The sequence below is a fragment of the Chironomus tepperi genome, unplaced genomic scaffold (genome assembly GCF_022539635.2).
Source record: "Chironomus tepperi strain 1889 unplaced genomic scaffold, CSIRO-AGI_Ctep_v1 contig_85, whole genome shotgun sequence".
NCBI lineage: Eukaryota > Metazoa > Arthropoda > Insecta > Diptera > Chironomidae > Chironomus > Chironomus tepperi.
The window spans coordinates 4,733,041-4,754,290 of record NW_027226207.1 but is presented as its reverse complement, the minus strand read 5'-3'; the positions used below and the strand labels follow the sequence as shown (position 1 = coordinate 4,754,290).

General features: G+C 30.2%; 2 protein-coding genes across 2 annotated transcripts in view; one reads left to right on the top strand and one right to left on the bottom strand.

The window, feature by feature from the left end:
* Positions 1–21,250, bottom strand: part of Su(var)3-3 (lysine-specific histone demethylase Su(var)3-3) — a 182,177-nt gene that overhangs the window by 142,233 nt on the left and 18,694 nt on the right. The gene's annotated exons all lie outside the window — the stretch shown is intronic.
* LOC139086380 (chymotrypsin-like elastase family member 1) lies at positions 11,435–12,942 on the top strand. Its single transcript, XM_070634817.1, has 6 exons — positions 11,435–12,046; positions 12,110–12,133; positions 12,190–12,282; positions 12,351–12,374; positions 12,456–12,527; positions 12,650–12,942. The coding sequence occupies exons 1-6, from the start codon at positions 11,455–11,457 to the stop codon at positions 12,799–12,801; spliced, it is 957 nt and encodes a 318-aa protein (XP_070490918.1). The 5' UTR covers positions 11,435–11,454; the 3' UTR covers positions 12,802–12,942.

The following is a 21,250-nucleotide window of genomic DNA, read 5'->3' as shown; positions in this document are numbered from 1 at the left end:
ATGAGAGCATACTGGCGTCGACATACATTGTTGGTTTCCCAAAAAACCAAAAACCTAAATCAAATAATTTTTGTTTTGTTTTTTGTTTTCAGCAACCAATATTTTATTTAATTTAAATTAATCACTTAGCAGTTAAACGAGTTTCCACTCCCTATCCAAAAAGAATATATGTGCAATTCTTGTTCTTCACGTCGTTAAGAATAAAAGACGCAGAAAGCCAAAAACAATTTAGTGGCTACATAAATTTTCATAACGAAAACGAACCGGGCAAGAACTGGCGATGGCAACAACAACCAAAAAAAAAGGAGGGAGAGAAAAATTGATAAACGGAATCCAATACACTAATCATCAAGACCATCCAAAATTGCCTTTCGAGAAAATAAATAAAAAATGATAACAAGGCACACATAAGAAGAGCAAACCCAAGCAATAACAAAAGAAGCAATGAGAGGAAATTAAATTTTTCTTTTCTTTTTCATTCCATGTATGAATAAGAATAAAAAAAAAAAGGGATGCAGCGATGGGAAGGAAAGAAGGAAGAAAGAGCACATATGCGAAATGGTTATGCAATTTCATAAGTTCACTTCGTAAGAGAATGTCTTCGAGGCATTTTAAAAGCCAATTTTTTGTTGAAGAATAAGAAGAGAATATAGTGAGAAGATAAAGAACCATTTTCATGAGGGGACGATTCCCTTGTGAGGTGAGGGACTTGAGATTGGATGTAGCTGGAGTTGAAGATGCATAGAGGTCGATTTATCATAATATTGAAGTCTATACGCTACTCCAGGAAGCAAAATTTGTAATTAGCAATTGTTAAGCTCCTTGGACGTCTTAGATCGTAACTAAGCATGTTCCTAGTCCATCCTTAAGCTAAACCAAGTCTAAAAATGAAACTAACCCAAAATCCAAATATCCACCCACCCACCATCCACAAATAACCCCCGCTAAAATTATGCTATGGATCTTCAACATTGAAATTATTTTCAATTTTGATGATTTATGCTGAATTTATGCTACAATGAGTAAGCAAGTGAGAAAAAGAATTTTTCATGCTTGATTTTTTATGAGCTTTACATTTCATTTTATTGTCTTTTTAAACAATTAAACACAAGCGGTCAGTAAGAAATAAAATCATTAGCACATTTAATTATGCAATAAAAAAAAAATATGCAACTTGAATTTTTAAACTCTTTATTTTTGTGTGTGGAAATAAAATTTATTGTTCATGATATTATTTTGAGTGTCGGAAAAATGAATGAGTGATGAAAAATCACCAAAACAATTAAAATGTTTCCTCTTTACTCTCCTACAAAACAGGACTTGTTAATTGCTTTTTATGAGCTATTAAATTAAACAAAATTTCACAAAACATTATTATTTTTTACGTTTGAATACATTATTCAGTCATTTACCGGTAATTTAATGATCAACTTTTCCCCAGGATTTTTAAAAATGTTTATTTTCACAAGAAATGTTAACAATTTAAACAGAAAGTGACATACTTAAGGGGTTGTGCAGTTATGACGTCCAAAATTCAGAGAATCTTAGGATCTTAAGTATTTTAGCGCTTAAAAATTATTATTTTGAGATTTTGAAACAAAAGTTGAAAGCCTTGCAGCCTAAGAGATGACACAATTCCCAAATACACCCCGCAAATTGCTTCTTAAAAGGAATTTTCAATAATCAAAGATAATTGAAGGATTGGACACTCTTAAATGAGATTAAATGAGCTGATAACACTCAGCAAAGCAATTATCACTATAAAGCTAAATGTTTCAGACCCAAAATATAAAATATTAAATGAAAACAATACTCATTAGCTTCTGGGTGGCTTCTGAAGTGTTCACTACTTAGAGATATTTCTCCTAATTTCCAAATATATTCCAATATCTTAAATATTAAAAATTAAAATTCTAATTTTATTTGCAACTGTTAATATTAAAATGCAAATATTCTCGACATATATCATCTATTTTATCTCCTCACAACATGTCTCGAGTATATTAAAAATTCATTCATTCCTTTTTTTGTGTTATTTTCATCATATGTGAAACTCTTCTGCATCGTATCTTCCTTCTCATTTCATTTTATTTCAATTTTTGCGAGAGTTAATTTGAAATTAATAAAAAAACTTTCAACAACCAGATCAAGAAAAGACCTCTTCATTTTTATGAGAGTTTCATGAGAAATATACATTTTTTTTTGTTGTTCATCTACCGGAGAAATTCCTTGCTCTGCTTTATATTTTTGAAATACATTTCTCTGTTGTTGTTTTAAAAAAGGCACAAGAAATTGTAATAAAAACTTATTCATCTTCTCTCTTTTTTCCTTTTATTTTAATGGTTTTTTTTCGTATGAAAATGCTGAAATATACATTATTATTGTCGGCAGCATGTACATACATATCGACTCATTTCTTGGCATAAGCCCGAAAAACAAAAAACAGCAAAACTCAGAATCAGAATAACATCAAAAATAAAACGAACGTTGCATTAAAAAGTGAAGAAAAGAAATTAAATTGGAATGTATATGTATAAAAATGTGCAAAAGCCAAATGAATTGCGCTCTCATCTTATACTCAAAACAACACTTCGCGTAGAGATGAGAAGCGCGCGGTTGAAAAAGATGGAGCAAGTGCGATCAACACCTATAAATTTTGTAATATCTTTAAGCAATCTTACTTATTTTTATTTTATTTTTTGCTTTCGTCTTTTTTAAGGTAGAAAAATTGCAAAGGAGAAAAAAAAGTGTTAATTTACTTTATCAGAATCTACAATCTTTGGAATCTCTACGACAAGGTAACTCATCCATTGCATATGTATATCCGTTGGAATTTATTTATAGTTGTTTTAAAATTCAAATCTAATCGGGGGATTTTTTCGGAATTTAAATTGCTTGCTTTTAGTAAAATTGTATTAAATTATTGTAGAGTTCAAGATTAGCAGCTTTTGACTCAGCTGTTGAATCACAGCATGAGTTGAGCATTAACTTGAAGTTAAAATCATCAATTCTATTTTTACGAGTCTGGATTGATCACAGGAAACTTTAATTGACGATAGAATGATTGGTTATTGATTCTATGGACGATTAATGTTTTAGTGCATTAATGTAGCATCCCTTAGGCTATGCAATTCTACTGTTTTACTACAAAATTGCTGTGATGGAAGTAGGACAGAACAAAGAACTATGAAATAATAGTTTGAATCAAACGGAACTTTGGGATCAAGTTATTGAGCAATTTAAGTATCGATGGTTCCAAAAATGAACAAATTTGGGATTTTTGAAGTTTAAACTGACAAATGCTCGTATTCTGAACTTAATTTAACCAAAATGAATCAATCAACTCCTTCACAGAAACACAAAATCCTCAATAAATCACTCATGATTCCCCCAATCATCCGATTAAATCCCAATATTTCCACCCCTTGAATTGTCTTAGTCAGCCTCTTCTGAATATATTGATAATTAATTGGATAGTTTTAAGTGGTAAGAAATGGATAAAAAAGGAATTATTTTTCTTTCATTTGTGAAAGCATATGTACACATATGTACAACGATAGCACTATAATTATAGTATCATTCCCTTCTTTTACTTCATATCAACATTTTTTACACTCATTTCTTTTTTGCGACCGCGAATTTCCGTTCCATCGACACACAATAAATAAAATTGGCTTGAGTACTTTTTTCATATATGAACATATCTGTATCATGTGCGTGCAAAATTTGTTCCAGTTGGAAATTAAATTGTTAAAAACAAAGCTGCAATAAATGTACAACGTATGTATTCCAGTTTTTTTTTTTTGTTAAGCACAGTTGAAGCATATAAAGAATAAAAACGTAAGGTAGGTAAAAAAATATATAAAGTAAGTAGAAAAATACGTAATTTTTCCCCATGAGCACTAAACCTCAAAAAAAAAATATTAAAGTCATAAATTAAAGGCTATTTAATAATCAAGTTATTATGTGTCTCTTTTTAAATTGAGTTGTACTTATTTTAAGTTAGTTCGTTCAGCAAGAATGTTGCACGATTCAATTACTGCTGCAGATGTCAGTGGACATTTCCGTTAAAAAAATTAAGTTCAAGACAAATTGTGACACTAAAAAAATTATTACAAAATAAAGACACAACTTTTTAATTAAGTCTAATGCATTTAACTCACAGACATCACCTAAAATCTAAGAAACTTTTTCCTTATTACTTGCATCAGGAATCTCCTCATCTTAACAAATTTTTCCCACATGCGAGCAATTTTTCACTCATTCAGCCCAACATTTGAGGTTAAAATGAAAGAAGAAAAAGTTTTCTAATCTTATCCAAGATTCATTTCACTCATGGGAAATCAACTTTCAAGACGAAAATGAAAATTCGTTTGTTTGTCTATTTTTCTGCATGTACAGACTGTAGCAGGAGAGTACAAAAAGAAGAAAAGTAACTTTTGAGACTTCTTTAAATCTTGTCGAAGTTTAAAAAAATGTGTTCATCTCCTTATAGAGAATTTAATTACTTAAAAACTGCAAAACCCATTATGGTGAATCACCTACGAATTTAATTTATTTATTTCTCTTTTTAAAAAACATAAACAATGCTTCTATTGTGTCTTTTTGTAACTCAAGTTAGCTGTTCCGGGACTTCTATAGATGAAATAACACACATTTATTTTCTCCCGCAAAAAAAATTGATACACGAGCATGGAGCTTCAAGCAGGCACAGCACCAAACAATAATAAAGCGAGGAAAAAAGCCGAGGAAAATTTTAATGTGTGCGAGTATAAAAAAAAAAGCAAATAATCAATTTTGGAATTTCTTTTCATTCAATATATCGCAAAATGTACAAGCAACAAACGCAACAACATCATCGTTCGTGAAAGAAAGAATCATTCTCTTATTTTTTTACATATATGTTATTTTATAAGAATAACGACGAGATACGCTAAAACGATGTTTTTTATAATAAAAAAGAAGACATCATTTATTTTTTTATTCATTCTCTCTTCAATTGTGAGCTGCCCGTTTGAGGTAGTTTCTTAAAAAAAATTCAGGAAGATCGAGAGCGCGAGCTAAATATAAGAAAAAAAGATTCTTTCTTTTCATCGCCAGAACAAAAAAAAAATCAGCAATAATTTCCTTTCTTCTGCTTGCCAAAAAAAAAATATCTTATTCCAATTTTTTATTGTTTCCAAAAACCCAATATTGAGTGGAAAAAAATAAAGAACCAAATTTGCTTTCATAAAATTCTCAAGGCATTACATTTAAATTTGCTTCTCTTAAGACAAAGGATGGGCTTTTGGTATTTTACGGAAGGTAGTCATAATTTCAGTATCGATTTAGTGAGAGGATGAAGAGGTGTACTAAGGAGAGATGAATAGACTACATTGGTGTTTGGACCAAATATTCGCATAATGAGAAAATGTTCGTACAAAAGCTCGAACACCACGATGCGACCCAACTTCGAGTCTTGCTGACAATGTGGCGTCCTGCCGACTGCATTGTCCTGCTTAAGTAGATCATTTCTGTTGTAAGGATGTCACGCATTTTAATTCATTCTCGAAATTATGAATTTCAGAAAAGATATGCTTCTGAACTATATTCTTCTTAGGAGCATGGTAACAGTAAGCAAGTATGCATCTTAGCCAGGCAGTAGGTTTGAAAACCAAACTTAATCCAAAGACACTTTGAAAATGGTCATAAACTCCTCTACTTTCAAAACCTTTCAATATTTAAGTGAATTATCGAAATTAACAATTCTATTAAAATTTTGAATACTTATTGTCCGTCACAATGTATGAATCGATGCTTCTAGCTATGAGGAATTATTTAATGAATTGCATGAATAGCAGGAAGCAACAACCGGAATTTCAGAAGTTTTCACTCCTTGAAATGAGAATTTTTTCGAATAAGTGCACCCAAAAAAATTCAAGGTGGATACGAGGCTTAAAGTGATTTTTTTTGTTTTAAATTGGGAGTTTTAGTATACCGGGAAATCAGCAGTGAGTAGCAAAACTATTTGAAGATTCTTAATTTTTGAAATTATTCGAAAAATTCAAATTTTTGCAAATTGTTTAATAAGTTCAATTAAATATTTAAAGAATCTATATTTTAACCAATAGTCTAATTTTTTAATAGTTTCGTCAAAGGCACTAAATTTCAATAAATTCATAAAACCCAAAAACATAAAAACATAAAAATATAAAAAATTTCCTCGAAAATTCAATTTGAAATCATTTTATATCCAACTTTTCATCACAAAATCCCACCTGAATATTCTGACAACGCTATAATTTAATCACATTGTGTTGAAAATTGCTCTGCATATCTTCAGATAAATTTTTCGAAAAAATTGTGTATAGCATAAGTGAAAATGCATTTTTATCATGACACAATAAATGAGATTTATTCATTCAAACATAATAATTCCCTTAAAAAAGTTCTTTGAAATATTTAAGTATCTTCTCTTTAATAAAATGCCATGCTGTTATTTGCACTTAAAAAACAAATTGTATGTCATCATTGTGAAAAAAACGATTTAAAAGATTTTCGTGAATAATTCCACAGTTTTTATCATTTTTATGCCTTTATGCATACATAATATATTTAAAAATAACTATTTTAATGTGAATATATAGATATTGGAAATCGTGACATATCAATCGATATTGAACCATGCTGATTCAGAGATTTTTTTAATAAAGATGTTGATCACAAAAATTGAGGCAAATGAAGGAAATAAATTTAATTTTCACTTCTCATAAAATATGTGAACATTTTAATATTCTTTAGTCTAAGAGTTAAAAGTAAAAAGAAAAAGAAATGAAAGATTATAAGATGAAATCGAGAGATTATGACAACAGTGATTCTAAATTCAAGAAAATAGTTACACTCGAGAGCAGATTCATTTGCATAAAATAGAAATTTATTGACAGAATTCATAAAAAGCGAAACGGAAAGAAATGAAAAATTAACAAACAACCAAAAAAAAAATATTATTTATTTTATCTAATGTCTCAATTTATTTAATTCGTGTTTTATTACAACGCTATCATCGACCATATCTCACTTAGCATTGAATGTGGAGAAATGCTGAATAATCACTGGACCCATTACATCGCATGAAAAATATTTTTTTTATCACACCGGGGAATAATTTCATTCACATATTCTTGACTTTCAATTTATCAGCACACCAGCGAGAAGGAATGAGACACCAAAAATTAGAGATATTTCTTATAAGCAAGGTTGGGAGTTGTACATGCGTATGGTCAGCTATAGAATCAATATTTGAATATATCTGGTTCAAATGATGGAACTATGATACGAAGGAATGGCATAAGTTGGTTAATTAAGTCGAAATCCGGCACCAAATCGAGTTGACTCTGGTATATTCCCGGATTTAAGCCTAATCAGAGACCAAGGCAGAGTCACGTCGACCTGAGACATATCTCAGAGCTGCAGAACCCTCTAATCCCCCCTCTAAACCCAATACATCACTAACAGACAATCCCAGAGGAAAAAAGATATTTTTTCGTGTTTGTTGTGTCACTTCACCCAATTCATCTATTCAAGAAATGAAAATGAAGAAATTTTTAAACAAGACACCAACATGAAAATAGGGCGTGAATTCCACAATAACATCAACAGTCACAATTCTTTTGTTTTTCCTCTTCTTTTCTCAAACAAGTCAAGACAAAACAAAAAATTAAAAGAGAACAAAAAAAAAACGAGCCAAAGAAAACAACAGCAAAAAAAATATGAAACAAGATGATAAATCAACGAGCTAGTTTTAAATTTGAGAAAGAAATTTATAATCTTTAACTTTATTTTTTCGAGTATGACTTTACATCGAAATAGATACTTTTTTTTCTATTATTTGTTAAGGCTATTGCTCTTTCTATCACTTTACCTTATGATTAAAATACGTGAAACTTTTATTTTTTTCCCATTCTTTTCATTTGCAACACTTTACAAATTACTGACCTCTGTAAATAACTGAAATAATCTAGTTATTCGCATTTATCTGACGATGAAAGTATTTTTTAAGGTTTTTAAAAAAGCATAACTTTGAATGCCATAATTTTCATTTTATTTGCTCCTACTTCTCCAGTTCTCTCTAACTCTCGTCTTTTTTTTTAGAAAATCAACAACTCCTCTATAATTATGTCGTAATATTAGACAACTATATAGTATATAATAATAAAATAAGTAACGTTCTTACATCATTCAACAATAATATAATGGAATTTGGTGAAGGATTGAAACTATGGGCAACTTAATCGTGAAATAATTAGACTTGAGTCTGTGTCATTTATGAATTGAGGTTTAGTTTTCGTTTTTCAGATTTGAAAGACTAAGGAGGTTAAATGGATTGGATTGAAAACAGGATTTTGAGCTTAGAATTGTGAGTTTTGGTGGCGTTAAAGCTAGACTACTACGGTAGTGTCTTAGATAGATTTAATTTGGCCAGAATGTCCATTATTTTTGCTTTCAAAATGAATTTTGCAACTATTTGCATAAAGACTTAGTATATTGAGTATGAAAGCTTGAAAAATTGATATCCCATCTGAACCTGACCCCGAACTTGAGCCTGTCTTAACTCTCAAACCACAAGCTCTCCAAAGCTTCACCTCAGCTTACCACAACTTAAAGACAATCAATATTAACCCAGAAAATTCAACTTTCCAAGAAATCATAAAAATTTATTTCAAACCAAAATCATAAAAGCAACAAAAAATGTACAAAATAAAAAATTCTGAATAACATTTTCCGGTACAATTTACCCACAAAAAAGCAGTGCCTCTTTTATATGAAAGCAAGAAAAATTTCCTCCATTAAAAATTTTCTGCATTATTAATTTTTTACGCAGAAGAAAAGAATGTTTGTCTATAATTTTTTAATGCATTCCTCACATTTTTTTTTCGGTTAATTCACAAGAGAGACTAACAAAATGGCCTGCAATTAAAGTCACAACTGAAAATATTTAATGAAAAAAATGAGATTGAACATTTTATGACTAAATTAACTTAGTAAAAGTCAGCTACTGTGCATGAGTTGAATAAAAAATTAATTAAATTAATCTAATGAATACTCAATGTCCTTTTCCGCATTCATTTGATTTAAAGCAACATTATAACGTTAAGACAAAGACTATGAACGGTATTTATATTCAAAATGCTTTAACAATAAAAGGGAATGCACGCTTTTTAGAGAGAGAGGAACGAAAAAATAAAAATCAAAGCACACACAGATATGGTTGTAGAATTTTTATTGCCATTCTTGGAATAGTGACACACGTGAGAACTTCATAGACAACGACATAAAAGCATAAAAAAAGATGAAACCGTAAAATTACGCTAATGTGAACATCTTGTGAACAATTAATATATGTAAAAGAAAGATATCAAAAAATAGATAAATAGAATTAAAAATGGCTATTAAGTTAAGCAAACGACAATCATGAACTTAACTGTCCTCTATTTTTTTATAATTGCCTTGTGATCATCGATTTTTATCGCATGTTATGTGCATATTCAAAATGAAAAATCCAATAGAAAAAAATCTTAAAGATAAAGGTAAAAAAAGATGAAAAGAATTGAGCAATTAAAACTAGTTTCTATTTTTTTGTTTGAATGAAATAAACACACAACAGTCTTTGGATATTTATTTAGGCTTTCTTTTGATTATAACCATGGAGAAGAATGATATTACTATTATTACTGTGGCGCCACACACTAATTCATGGAAAAGAAGAAGATATTTTGTCAATTTACATGACCCGAGTGACATATTGCAGTTGAGGTGATTGTGTACCGTTAGATGTCTGAATGGTGGTGTACTTAAGGGTATAGCCAGAATAAGACTTGCATCTAGTTGTACCCTATACAAGGATATGCATGATATACACCTTACAGTCAACTTCTGTCAACTTCAAGCCCCAAAAGACAATCAGCAAACTCGCTTTATTGAGCATACCCATTTTTATGAGCATACTCATCATCCTGCACCTTGTCTGCAACGGAAAATGCTGCTCGGGTCAAATTTACGTACGAAAAAATAAAAGAAAATTTTCACGGTGCGAAAAAAGAAATAAAGTTGTTTTCATTTTTTTCCTCTCTTTTTTCGTAAAGCTTTAAATCAGTCAGTCAAGCAACGCAAAATTTTTTTACAATCTCATTTGTTTTCCCTCCCCATCTTATTGTGTGACAACGAAACGATGTGGAAAGCATTCCATTCTTTACTTATTTATTTATATATATTTTTTGAGACAAAACTTTGATTACCGTTTAAATTGTCTTTATTATCGTTCTAAAGAAGCAAGAGATAAAAGTAACGAGAATGTCCACAGTGAAAGAAAAAAAAAATTTGCGATTCATAAAATTCAAAAAAAAAATAAACGAAAGAAATTGTGTATATAAAAAATTGCCTCTTTCCTCTCTCATTGCTCATGGCTTCTTCCATTAATGGAAACCGAGGAAGAAAAATAAAAAAATTTAAATAAAATCGTTTTTCGTACAAAAAAACATGCAAAAATATTGCAAAAAAAAAAGTCTTCATCTGAATGTAAATTTGTTTATTATTCCATTGAATGTATGCAGAAATATATGCAGATATCTCTTGTTCGGTTGATTCCTACATTGGGTTATCTTCACGTGGCTAAAATTATGCTAATAATTCCCTGATAACTTTCATTTTAGAAGTTAAATTCGAGAGAAAACAAGCAAATAAGCCAAAAATGTTAAGGTGTACAAGATATCTTGGGATTTTTTTCTCTTATTAACTTAACCACCTGATTGTGCATTTATTTATGGTTATTATCAATGTTTTGGCATGTTTTTTTCCTTGAATAAGGAATTAATAGCACATTGAGGGAATGTCTTACGAAATTAAATAATTAAGCATAAATAGTTTTTGTACAACAATAGTACACCACGACAGTATGTCCATAAATCATCTCTTTAAGTAAACTCATGCAACTTACCAAAAAAATAAAATTTACATGAAAATACTCTTAAAAAGAATACATAACTCAAAAGCATTTTGTAACTTCATGATAAAAATGTACACAAGTATGCAAAACAATGAAGTCAAGAATAAGTTACTTAATAATTCATTTCCTTTTAAAAAAAGACACAAAATATAAAAAAAATCAGAAGTAAAAATGTTGACATGAAAAATCGGTTGCTGCCAAAAAAAATATCGCAAATGGAAATTTTGTATTCTGTTTGTTTTTCGTGTGCAATTACTTTTAACAATCTATGTTTGTCAAGATAATGTCATCAGTTGGTATAAACAGTTTTTTTGGGCAATAAATAATTTATCAAATAGAATATCCATTATTTTAATTTATAACAAAGCGTTTTTCAAAAATTCTAAATTCTAATCAAAATTTTTTTGGGTATAAAAGGGCAAGAATTTAGTTCTAATTCAGCAGTAGTTTCAATCAATTCAAACCTTTTCAAAATGAATAAATTCATAGTTTTCTTCTTTGCAGCTATCGTTTTAGCTCAAATCGATTGTTCTAAACTCGGACAATCTCGTATATCAAGTGGATTTAGAGCAGGCATCAGCGACGTTCCATGTTTTGCAAGTTTATACATCAATTTTCCATTTTCTGATGTATATAGAACTTGCGGAGGATGTTTAATCGCAAAGAATAAAGTAGTCACGTCAGCAGGCTGTGTTACAATCCCTGAAGAAGGTCTGACATCGAGCATTTCATTTTCATTTGGAAGTTTCAAAAATATTAGACCAAAGTTAGGACTTAAGAAAATTAATATTCCAACTGGATACGACTACACCAACCTTAAGTCAGGAAGCAATATTGCTGTTATTACATTAAATGGTACCGTAACTCTTAATACGCTTGTTAATACAATAACGCCAAGCACAAATTCAACACTTGATGCATATGTTGGGGAGGATTTGTTTGTATGTGGTGTTGGTGATACTGACAACGATGGAAACAGACCAACAACCCTTAGGTGCACTTATCTAACAGTTGTTCCTTCAGCTCAATGTGCCTCAAGTTCGACAACAGTCGCTGGAGCTACCAGTAAGTTTGAATTATTTTTTTGAAATCGAAATATTTTATAAATTATATTTTTCTTAAACAAAGCTACAGCAGCAGCAACAACCACAGGTAAGATTATTTTCTAATTTTTAAATTCATATATTTTCTACAATATTTTTCTGTAGCTGACACTACAACTACGGTATCTACAACTACAACCACCACAGCCGCAGGAGCATCAACTGAAGCAGCTACAACTACAGCAGCTACAACTACAGGTAAGATCCTCTTTTAATTTAACTATAACCATTAGGCAATAGAAGCATTGATTTTTAAATCTTTACAGCTGCCGCAGCATCTGCAACGACTGGTAAGATCTTTCAATTTTCAATTTAGGATCGTGATTGTTCCTTTAAATCGCTAATGCATTTACAAATTCAATTTATTCTAGTTGCCGCACCAACACCTCAGATTATCTGCACTCTCAATATTAATGACGCTAATGTCTGTCATGGAGATGAAGGTAGGAATTTAGCTAAACAAGCCTTAAAATATATTTTGTTTGAATTCATTCACGATCACCGTGCAGTTCCGATTTTGCCATAGCCAAGTCTCAAATTCTATTCTATTCTAATTCATTCACAGGTTCCCCAGTATTCTCAAATTCAACAGGAACACTTCAATTCGTTGGTGTTGTTTCTCACTTCCCTGATGTCAAACATAATGCACCATGCAAAGACGGCCATATGGTAGCAATCACACAAGTTGGAAGCTTTTCCACTTGGATCAATTCATAAACGGAAGTATTACAATTGAAAAATCCCACAGAAAAATAATTCTACCGCAATCATTTCCTCAAAATTTATTACTGTCAACAAATGTAATTAAATTTGACGTTAAGAATTTTAAACAATAAAAAAAATTATTGTAACTTAGCATGCATGAAAATCAACTGTCTTTTTTAATTGTCTAAATTAACGTACACAAGTTCACCCATTTATAATAATGTCCATGATCCAGACAGTTGTACAAACCATAAACTTATCTTAACGATAATCAATCGAAAAAAAAAAACTTTTCAGCACCAATTATAACTCGTGATAAATTACCCATAAGCTTCCTCATTCTCAAAAGGTTGACTTAGTTTATGCCATATTAACTGACCCAACTGTCAACCGCATACATTTCAGAAAATAAATAAATAAAAAATTACATGCGAAGGTAAGAATAAGGAATATAACAAAAAAATGTATAATTCTCAAGGTAGAAGTGAGACTTTTAGTTCGAAATAGATAGGTAGACAACAGATTCATCAAGCAATGAATTTGGAGTGGAATAATAATTCTTATTTTTTTTTTTATTCTTCTAAATTAAAATTCTTCGGCAGTTATTTCTTTCGCTCACTGCGACTGGCGTTGATGTGGAAATAAATTGTAAATTTATTCAGGTTTTTTTTTTTTATAATGAAATTCGTGTGTATAAGAAAGAAAAAAAAATTGTGAAGCATAGAAATTATTGCGTTAATTTCATTTCTCTCACTCAATGTCCATGAGTGTAAGTTTTAAACGTAATAGGAACAAGAAATTGTTCATAGCTTGGCACTAACTGTGAAATAAATACGATATCGTGTGAACCTTCTTTTCTTATACATTTCCTATTCTAAGCAATGGCATAAGTTTAATTGAACAGAATTGTAATATGTCGGCAATACTAATCGTAAGAAGAAAGAGAAGACCTTATGTCAGCTGGACTTCTAAATGCGTTAAGTCTCTCTCAATTTTTTTTAGATCTTTTCTTCACCGTCGTCATCGTCGGTCAACCAAGAATACTCACAAAGTTGTTGTAAAATGTTGAGGATTATTGTTGTTATGGTCGAGTAATTATATCGCTTAAAGATATGCGCAAAGTTAATTACAAACATTGCATTCTCCGCTGATTTATATTACTTTATTATTATTATTTTTTCGCGTATAATCATCAAAGTGTCGCTTTGTTTATACATCTTATTGTGGACGAAAATTATTGCTCATTACCACATTAGATTACATGAACTCTTTTTTTGTTTTTGTTGAATAATTTAATTTATTTTGATGTTGAGCTATTTGACATAATTTCAGCATAAATTTTCCGTCTTGTTTAATAAATAAATTCTCATTCATGGACGCATAATAAAAGTCAGAATTTGTTGATGTCTACAAACTAATTTGAATCTTATTACGAGAGATGGAACAGAAAATGAAGTAGTTAGACACTTTAAAGCTTAGAATAATCTTAAAGACAATGTCAGATATTTTAATTGACACTTTAAAAACCCATTAAATAGTCATCATCATCATCTTCATACAAGCATTGAGTGAGAGAAACGTATAAACGAGAATTGATAAAAGGATATGTAAATTTATTTAACAAAGAACTAGAAAAATATAAAATAAAATTAAATTCTCATGAAAGTATTATAGTTTGTCTGTCTGAAGCACTTTGAGACGAAAAAGGAATAAAAATTTGATTTTAAAAGCAAATAGAAAAAAGAGAGTCAAGTCAAGAAGACACAAGGATAGACAGGCGAACAACAAGAAATATGAGAAAAAAAGAAATGCAAACAAGAAATTCTTAAGTTTCATGTTTTACATATTCCTTCAACCAATTCTAAGATTCTTTTGCTTCTTCATCCTAAAGAGAGCATCAGAAGTGTGTGTACGTCTACAAATATTTGCGATAAACTTTCTTTTCTAGTTGTCTTAAAAATGCAATAAAAAATTGAAAATGTTCAGCAACTTCAATATTTGTTCGTCTTAAAAAGTTCCATGACTTGAAGAAAATCTACACAAAAATAAGAAGAAGTAGACAGTAGGAAAAGCAAGCAACAATAATAGTATAAAAAAATATTGAACGATGATGACTGCAAGTGCATAAAAACATAGGAAAAAAACGCCAAGACAACAAACATACATGCAACCTGATCCAGACAAAAATCTTGTTCTTTCTTTAACATTTTTTTTTTATTTCTCTCATTTTTTTTCCTATTTCAATTCAGCATCATGTGCATTACACATAAAGTGTTGGGAATGTCAAAAGGTTATTAACGAATAAATAAAAAATGCAGTACAGAATGAAGATGTATGTACGTGTTGTGTTGCATAAGAAAATAAAGTATCATAAAGCAATTTATCTTAATGAAAATTCCTGCATATGAGGCTGTAAATTGTTAGGATTTATTGCGAGACTTGACGAAAAATCATATTTGGTTTTCAGTGTTGCTGACTGAGAATAAAATTGAGTTGAAGTCTGATGTGAAGACAGAAGGATGCTGGATTTCGTGTTTATCGACTCAACAAGGCTGAACAAGGGATATTGTCATGTCTAGTCATAGAAATCATCTAGATCTAGACCAGTATTACTCAAAATATGATCAGCGACACTTGACTGTGATCAATGACACAAAACTGTGATCAGCCACATACTACTGTGTCACGACGTAATCTAAGGGTTATGCAACATCATTCAGATGCATCAAAGTTAATTGGACAGATTGTTCTGGCTCAGACAACGAGTTGGAACAGAAGCAATGCTTTTAACTATCCCAACTAGCTCTTAACTACATTATGGAGTGATTTTGAGGACCCAAGCAACTAAACCACCAACACTGATCCATCTAATGCAATAAAATTATGCAATGCAAAAGTATCAAACGTCAAAATCAATTTGCCTCCAAAAAAAAAAAGAGATTTCCCTGCCACATCCAATAATTAAAGACATCACAGAAGATCATGATTTGAAATTTAAAATTTTCCATTTATTTCTTAAAATGAACATAAAACATTTCAAATAACAGTAATTTAAAAAGTGATAACTTTTATATGGTATGCAACATAAAATTATTCTACATTTAATTTTACATCTCATCGCATAACTCCGAAATAAAAAATGCTGCAAAAATTAATTTTTTAACAGCATGTTATTTTGCAACAAGAAAAATTAATTAAATTAAACGTTTTTCGATTATAAGAATAAAAAGGAGTGAAAAAAGGCGAAATATCTTTCAATTTCTTCTTGTTAGTGATGAAAAACATACAAAAGCAATGCTTATAGCACTTTTTTCACACATTACAATCCAATTATTTTCATATGTTATCAAAAATAAATCAAAAAAGAAATTTCATTTTAACTGAAAAACGTGACTTCTTTAAATTTCACGTTTATTTCAATAAAAAAAAATGTAAGGAAAGTTAAGAAATGTTCTGCAAAAAAAGGCATTTTGGTTCGTTTTAATTCTTTTAACAATTTTGTTGCAATCTTCATTTTTATACACAGTGATCAGCAACTAACTCCGTACAACGCTTCATAAATAAAATTCATTTTATTGTTTTGAAAAACATTTTTTGTTTTATGAGAAATTTCGACAAATTTCATGTGTCATTAAAAATTAAGCATAATTAAAATTACGAATCACGACAACGATAATTAACCACCAAAAAACAAAAAATATTACAATTTTAAAGAGCCTTAATGCATAAATGAAGTAATGTAAATACCGAAATTAAAAAACAAGGAACCGTGAAATAAAAATTCGCACATTAATTTAATTAACTAAGTAAATAAATAAATAGGAAGAAATATTTCAAAAATTTTAAGTGAATCGAAAATGTTGAAAGAAATTTCAATACATAAAAATCTAAAATTTTTCATCTTCAACTCACGACTTTAATTCTCACGTGTAAAATTTAATTCTTCTCTCACATAATTAAAGGGAAAATTCCTTAATTTAAGTTCTTTTTCAGCAAGGTTATTTTCTTTTTAATGTATAAACATGTTACTGCTTTGGAAGATTCATCATATCAAGATTTCTTCTTCTATATGATTTCATCCTTCCACTTTTTAAAGCCAAAACAAAGAAAACAGCCTCATGTGATGTTACGATTTAAAGAGCCGTTGAAAAACACTCTTAAAAGGCGTAAAAAAAATTGAAATTTATTTACTTTTTCTGTTAAAATCTCTTTAAAAATTCAATTTACAATGTTTTCTTTAAAAACTTCTTATTTTCTCGTCGACATCACTTCACCAGACCATCCAGCAATTGAGAAAATGAGAAGAAGTAAGCGTAGAAGAGGGCAGGAATGTGTAACATTTTTTTTTTTTGATTTTTATTTTATAAAAACACATCCATAGGGAACTTACTTGTACAATCTTTTACATACTTCAACCTAAATTTCACATTTAATTACTGTTTTATTTAATAAAATACAAAAAAGGAGGAAGAAAAAGAGCAAACAAGGAAAAGAGTTGAATTTATTTACGTCTACAGAAAGAGGGCTTTCAGGCAGTTGTTATCAATGTGTTCTTGTTCATGATAAAATACACAAATAGTACAAATAGGCCAATATAAATAGGTCAATCGATTAAAAATCCGACCTCGGACCGATGTGATTATGATTTGGTGCCGGATTCAACCCCAAACTCTGACTCTGACTTGATGTCAGACTCAACACCAGGCCATGTCAGAGTTCCCCCGACATGGTGTCACACTTTGAATTTATTAATCTATTTGTTCTGCTTGGACTAGTTCGCATCACTAGCTCAAACGTCACTCAAACGTCAAACTCAAATGACTAAAACAGACCTTAAATGCTTACAATTTTATGTTTAATAAAGCAACAGTAAAGCAAGACATCAGACTAGTCTTATAAAACTTAAATATGACCAAGACATCTGAACCAAACGACATTCAAACCAATGCCAAATTCCAGACTTATATTTTCTTCACAAATTAGCCCTAAACTTCGAAATAAGTATAACCTAATCAAAAATAATGATGTGCCGCAGCACATAACTTAAAAACCACTGGCATCTAAGGAGAAATCGAGTCTAACATTATCAAGGTATCACGGTGAATGCTAAATGTATCTAAATGAGTATTGTCAACACTCTTTTGAATGTTACTCTGTGTCTTTAAATATAACAATCCGATTTATTTGTGTATTCCTTTCAAGGCTTTACCATTCAAACAAATCTGTTGAAAAACAAACTTAGACATAAAAATTGATGATAATTTTTTACCAAATATTGCAATAAATGAGCTAAGACATTAGTTATTTATTTTTTATTTAAAAAAAAAGTGATTTTCTACCTTGAACATCAAGATTACAAGCGAAAATGCGGGAGAAGCGTAGACAAAAAAAAAATTCAAAAGGATTTATTTGTTGAAAAAATGAATAAAATAGTTTCGAACACAACAAAAGAAGAGAAGTAATCTTGATAAAGATGATTTCATTTTTTATATTCGCACATTTCTGCCAAGGGTCAGACACTCCAGTGGTACAGTACTGTACTTACTGTACTTACTGTACTTTTCATACAAGTACAGTAAGTATTGTAAGTATTGTACTGTACTTACTGTACTTACTGTACTTTTCATACAAGTACAGTAAGTATTGTAAGTATTGTACTGTACTTACTGTACTTTCATATAAGTACAGTAAATATTTTACTGTACTTACTGTACTTATATGGAAAATATTCTAAGGATTATTTTGTTAAATTATCTTGTGAAATATGTGAAATTAATGTTAAAAATCTTAAAATTGTAATTTTTTACCTTAGTTTTCATATAATAATGTAAAAATAACTACTACAAATCCGAATTTAATTTAATTCTTCTTATTTTGACCTGAATTTTCTTATTTGAAATGAAAAATTGTTCTGAAAATCCTGATTTGGCCTCGAATTTTATATTTAGAGTAAAAAATCACTCGGAAAAGCCGAATTTGGTCTGGATTTTCATAGTTAGGTTAAAAAAATCACTCGGAAAACCCGAATTCGGTCTGGATTTTCATATTTGGGATAAAAAATCATTCGAAAAAGCCAAATTTGACTTCGATTTTCATATTTGGGATGAAAAATCACCCGGAAAAGCCTCGAATTTGGCTTCGATTTTCTTATTTGGTATGAAAAATCACTAGGAAAAGCCGAATTTGGATTCCATTTTCATAGTTAGGTTAAAAAATCACTCGGAAAACCCGAATTCGATATCGATTTTCATATTTGGGATAAAAAATCACTCAAAAAAGCCGAATTTGGCTTCGATTTTCATATTTGGGATGAAAAATCACTAGGAAAAGCCGAATTTGGATTCCATTTTCATAGTAAGGTTAAAAAATCACTCGGAAAACCCGAATTCGATCTCGATTTTCATATTTGGGATAAAAAATCACTCAAAAAAGCCGAATTTGGCTTCGATTTTCTTATTTGGGTTGAAAAATCACTCGGAAAACCCGAATTCGGTCTCGATTTTCATATTTGGGATAAAAAATCACTCAAAAAAGCCGAATTTGGCCTCGATTTTCTTATTTGGGATGAAAAATCACTAGGAAAAGCCGAATTCGGTCTCGATTTTCTTATTTGGGTTAAAAAATCACTCGGAAAACCCGAATTCGATCTCGATTTTCATATTTGGGATAAAAAATCACTCAAAAAAGCCGAATTTGGCTTCGATTTTCTTATTTGGGTTGAAAAATCACTCGGAAAACCCGAATTCGGTCTCGATTTTCATATTTGGGATAAAAAATCACTCAAAAAAGCCGAATTTGGCTTCGATTTTCTTATTTGGGTTGAAAAATCACTCGGAAAACCCGAATTCGGTCTCGATTTTCATATTTGGGATAAAAAATCACTCAAAAAAGCCGAATTTGGCCTCGATTTTCTTATTTGGTATGAAAAATCACTAGGAAAAGCCAAATTTGGATTCCATTTTCATAGTTAGGTTAAAAAATCACTCGGAAAACCCGAATTCGATATCGATTTTCATATTTGGGATAAAAAATCACTCAAAAAAGCCGAATTTGGCTTCGATTTTCATATTTGGGATGAAAAATCACTAGGAAAAGCCGAATTTGGATTCCATTTTCATAGTAAGGTTAAAAAATCACTCGGAAAACCCGAATTCGGTCTCGATTTTCATATTTGGGATAAAAAATCACTCAAAAAAGCCGAATTTGGCCTCGATTTTCTTATTTGGGATGAAAAATCACTAGGAAAAGCCGAATTCGGTCTCGATTTTCTTATTTGGGTTAAAAAATCACTCGGAAAACCCGAATTCGATCTCGATTTTCATATTTGGGATAAAAAATCACTCAAAAAAGCCGAATTTGGCTTCGATTTTCTTATTTGGGTTGAAAAATCACTCGGAAAACCCGAATTCGGTCTCGATTTTCATATTTGGGATAAAAAATCACTCAAAAAAGCCGAATTTGGCTTCGATTTTCTTATTTGGGTTGAAAAATCACTCGGAAAACCCGAATTCGGTCTCGATTTTCATATTTGGGATAAAAAATCACTCAAAAAAGCCGAATTTGGCCTCGATTTTCTTATTTGGTATGAAAAATCACTAGGAAAAGCCAAATTTGGATTCCATTTTCATAGTTAGGTTAAAAAATCACTCGGAAAACCCGAATTCGATATCGATTTTCATATTTGGGATAAAAAATCACTCAAAAAAGCCGAATTTGGCTTCGATTTTCATATTTGGGATGAAAAATCACTAGGAAAAGCCGAATTTGGATTCCATTTTCATAGTAAGGTTAAAAAATCACTCGGAAAACCCGAATTCGGTCTCGATTTTCATATTTGGGATAAAAAATCACTCAAAAAAGCCGAATTTGGCCTCGATTTTCTTATTTGGGATGAAAAATCACTAGGAAAAGCCGAATTCGGTCTCGATTTTCTTATTTGGGTTAAAAAATCACTCGGAAAACCCGAATTCGATCTCGATTTTCATATTTGGGATAAAAAATCACTCAAAAAAGCCGAATTTGGCTTCGATTTTCTTATTTGGGTTGAAAAATCACTCGGAAAACCCGAATTCGGTCTCGATTTTCATATTTAGGATAAAAAATCACTCAAAAAAGCCGAATTTGGCCTCGATTTTCTTATTTGGGATGAAAAATCACTAGGAAAAGCCGAATTTGGATTCCATTTTCATATTTCGGTTGAAAAGTCTCTCAAAAAAACCAAATTTTGTCTCAATTTGATGAATTTAATTTGGAAAATTCTTAAAAATGTAAATTAGTATATCAGTTTTCTTATATAAAGGTGAAAAACTTTGAAAAACATTATTTTCTATTAAATTTCCTTTAAAATTAGTGAAATTTAATAATTTTTATCACTTTTTTACTTTAAAAATAATAATACAAGTATTGTAAGTACAGTACAATACTTGTACAGTAGGTACAGTACAATACTTACTGTACTTTC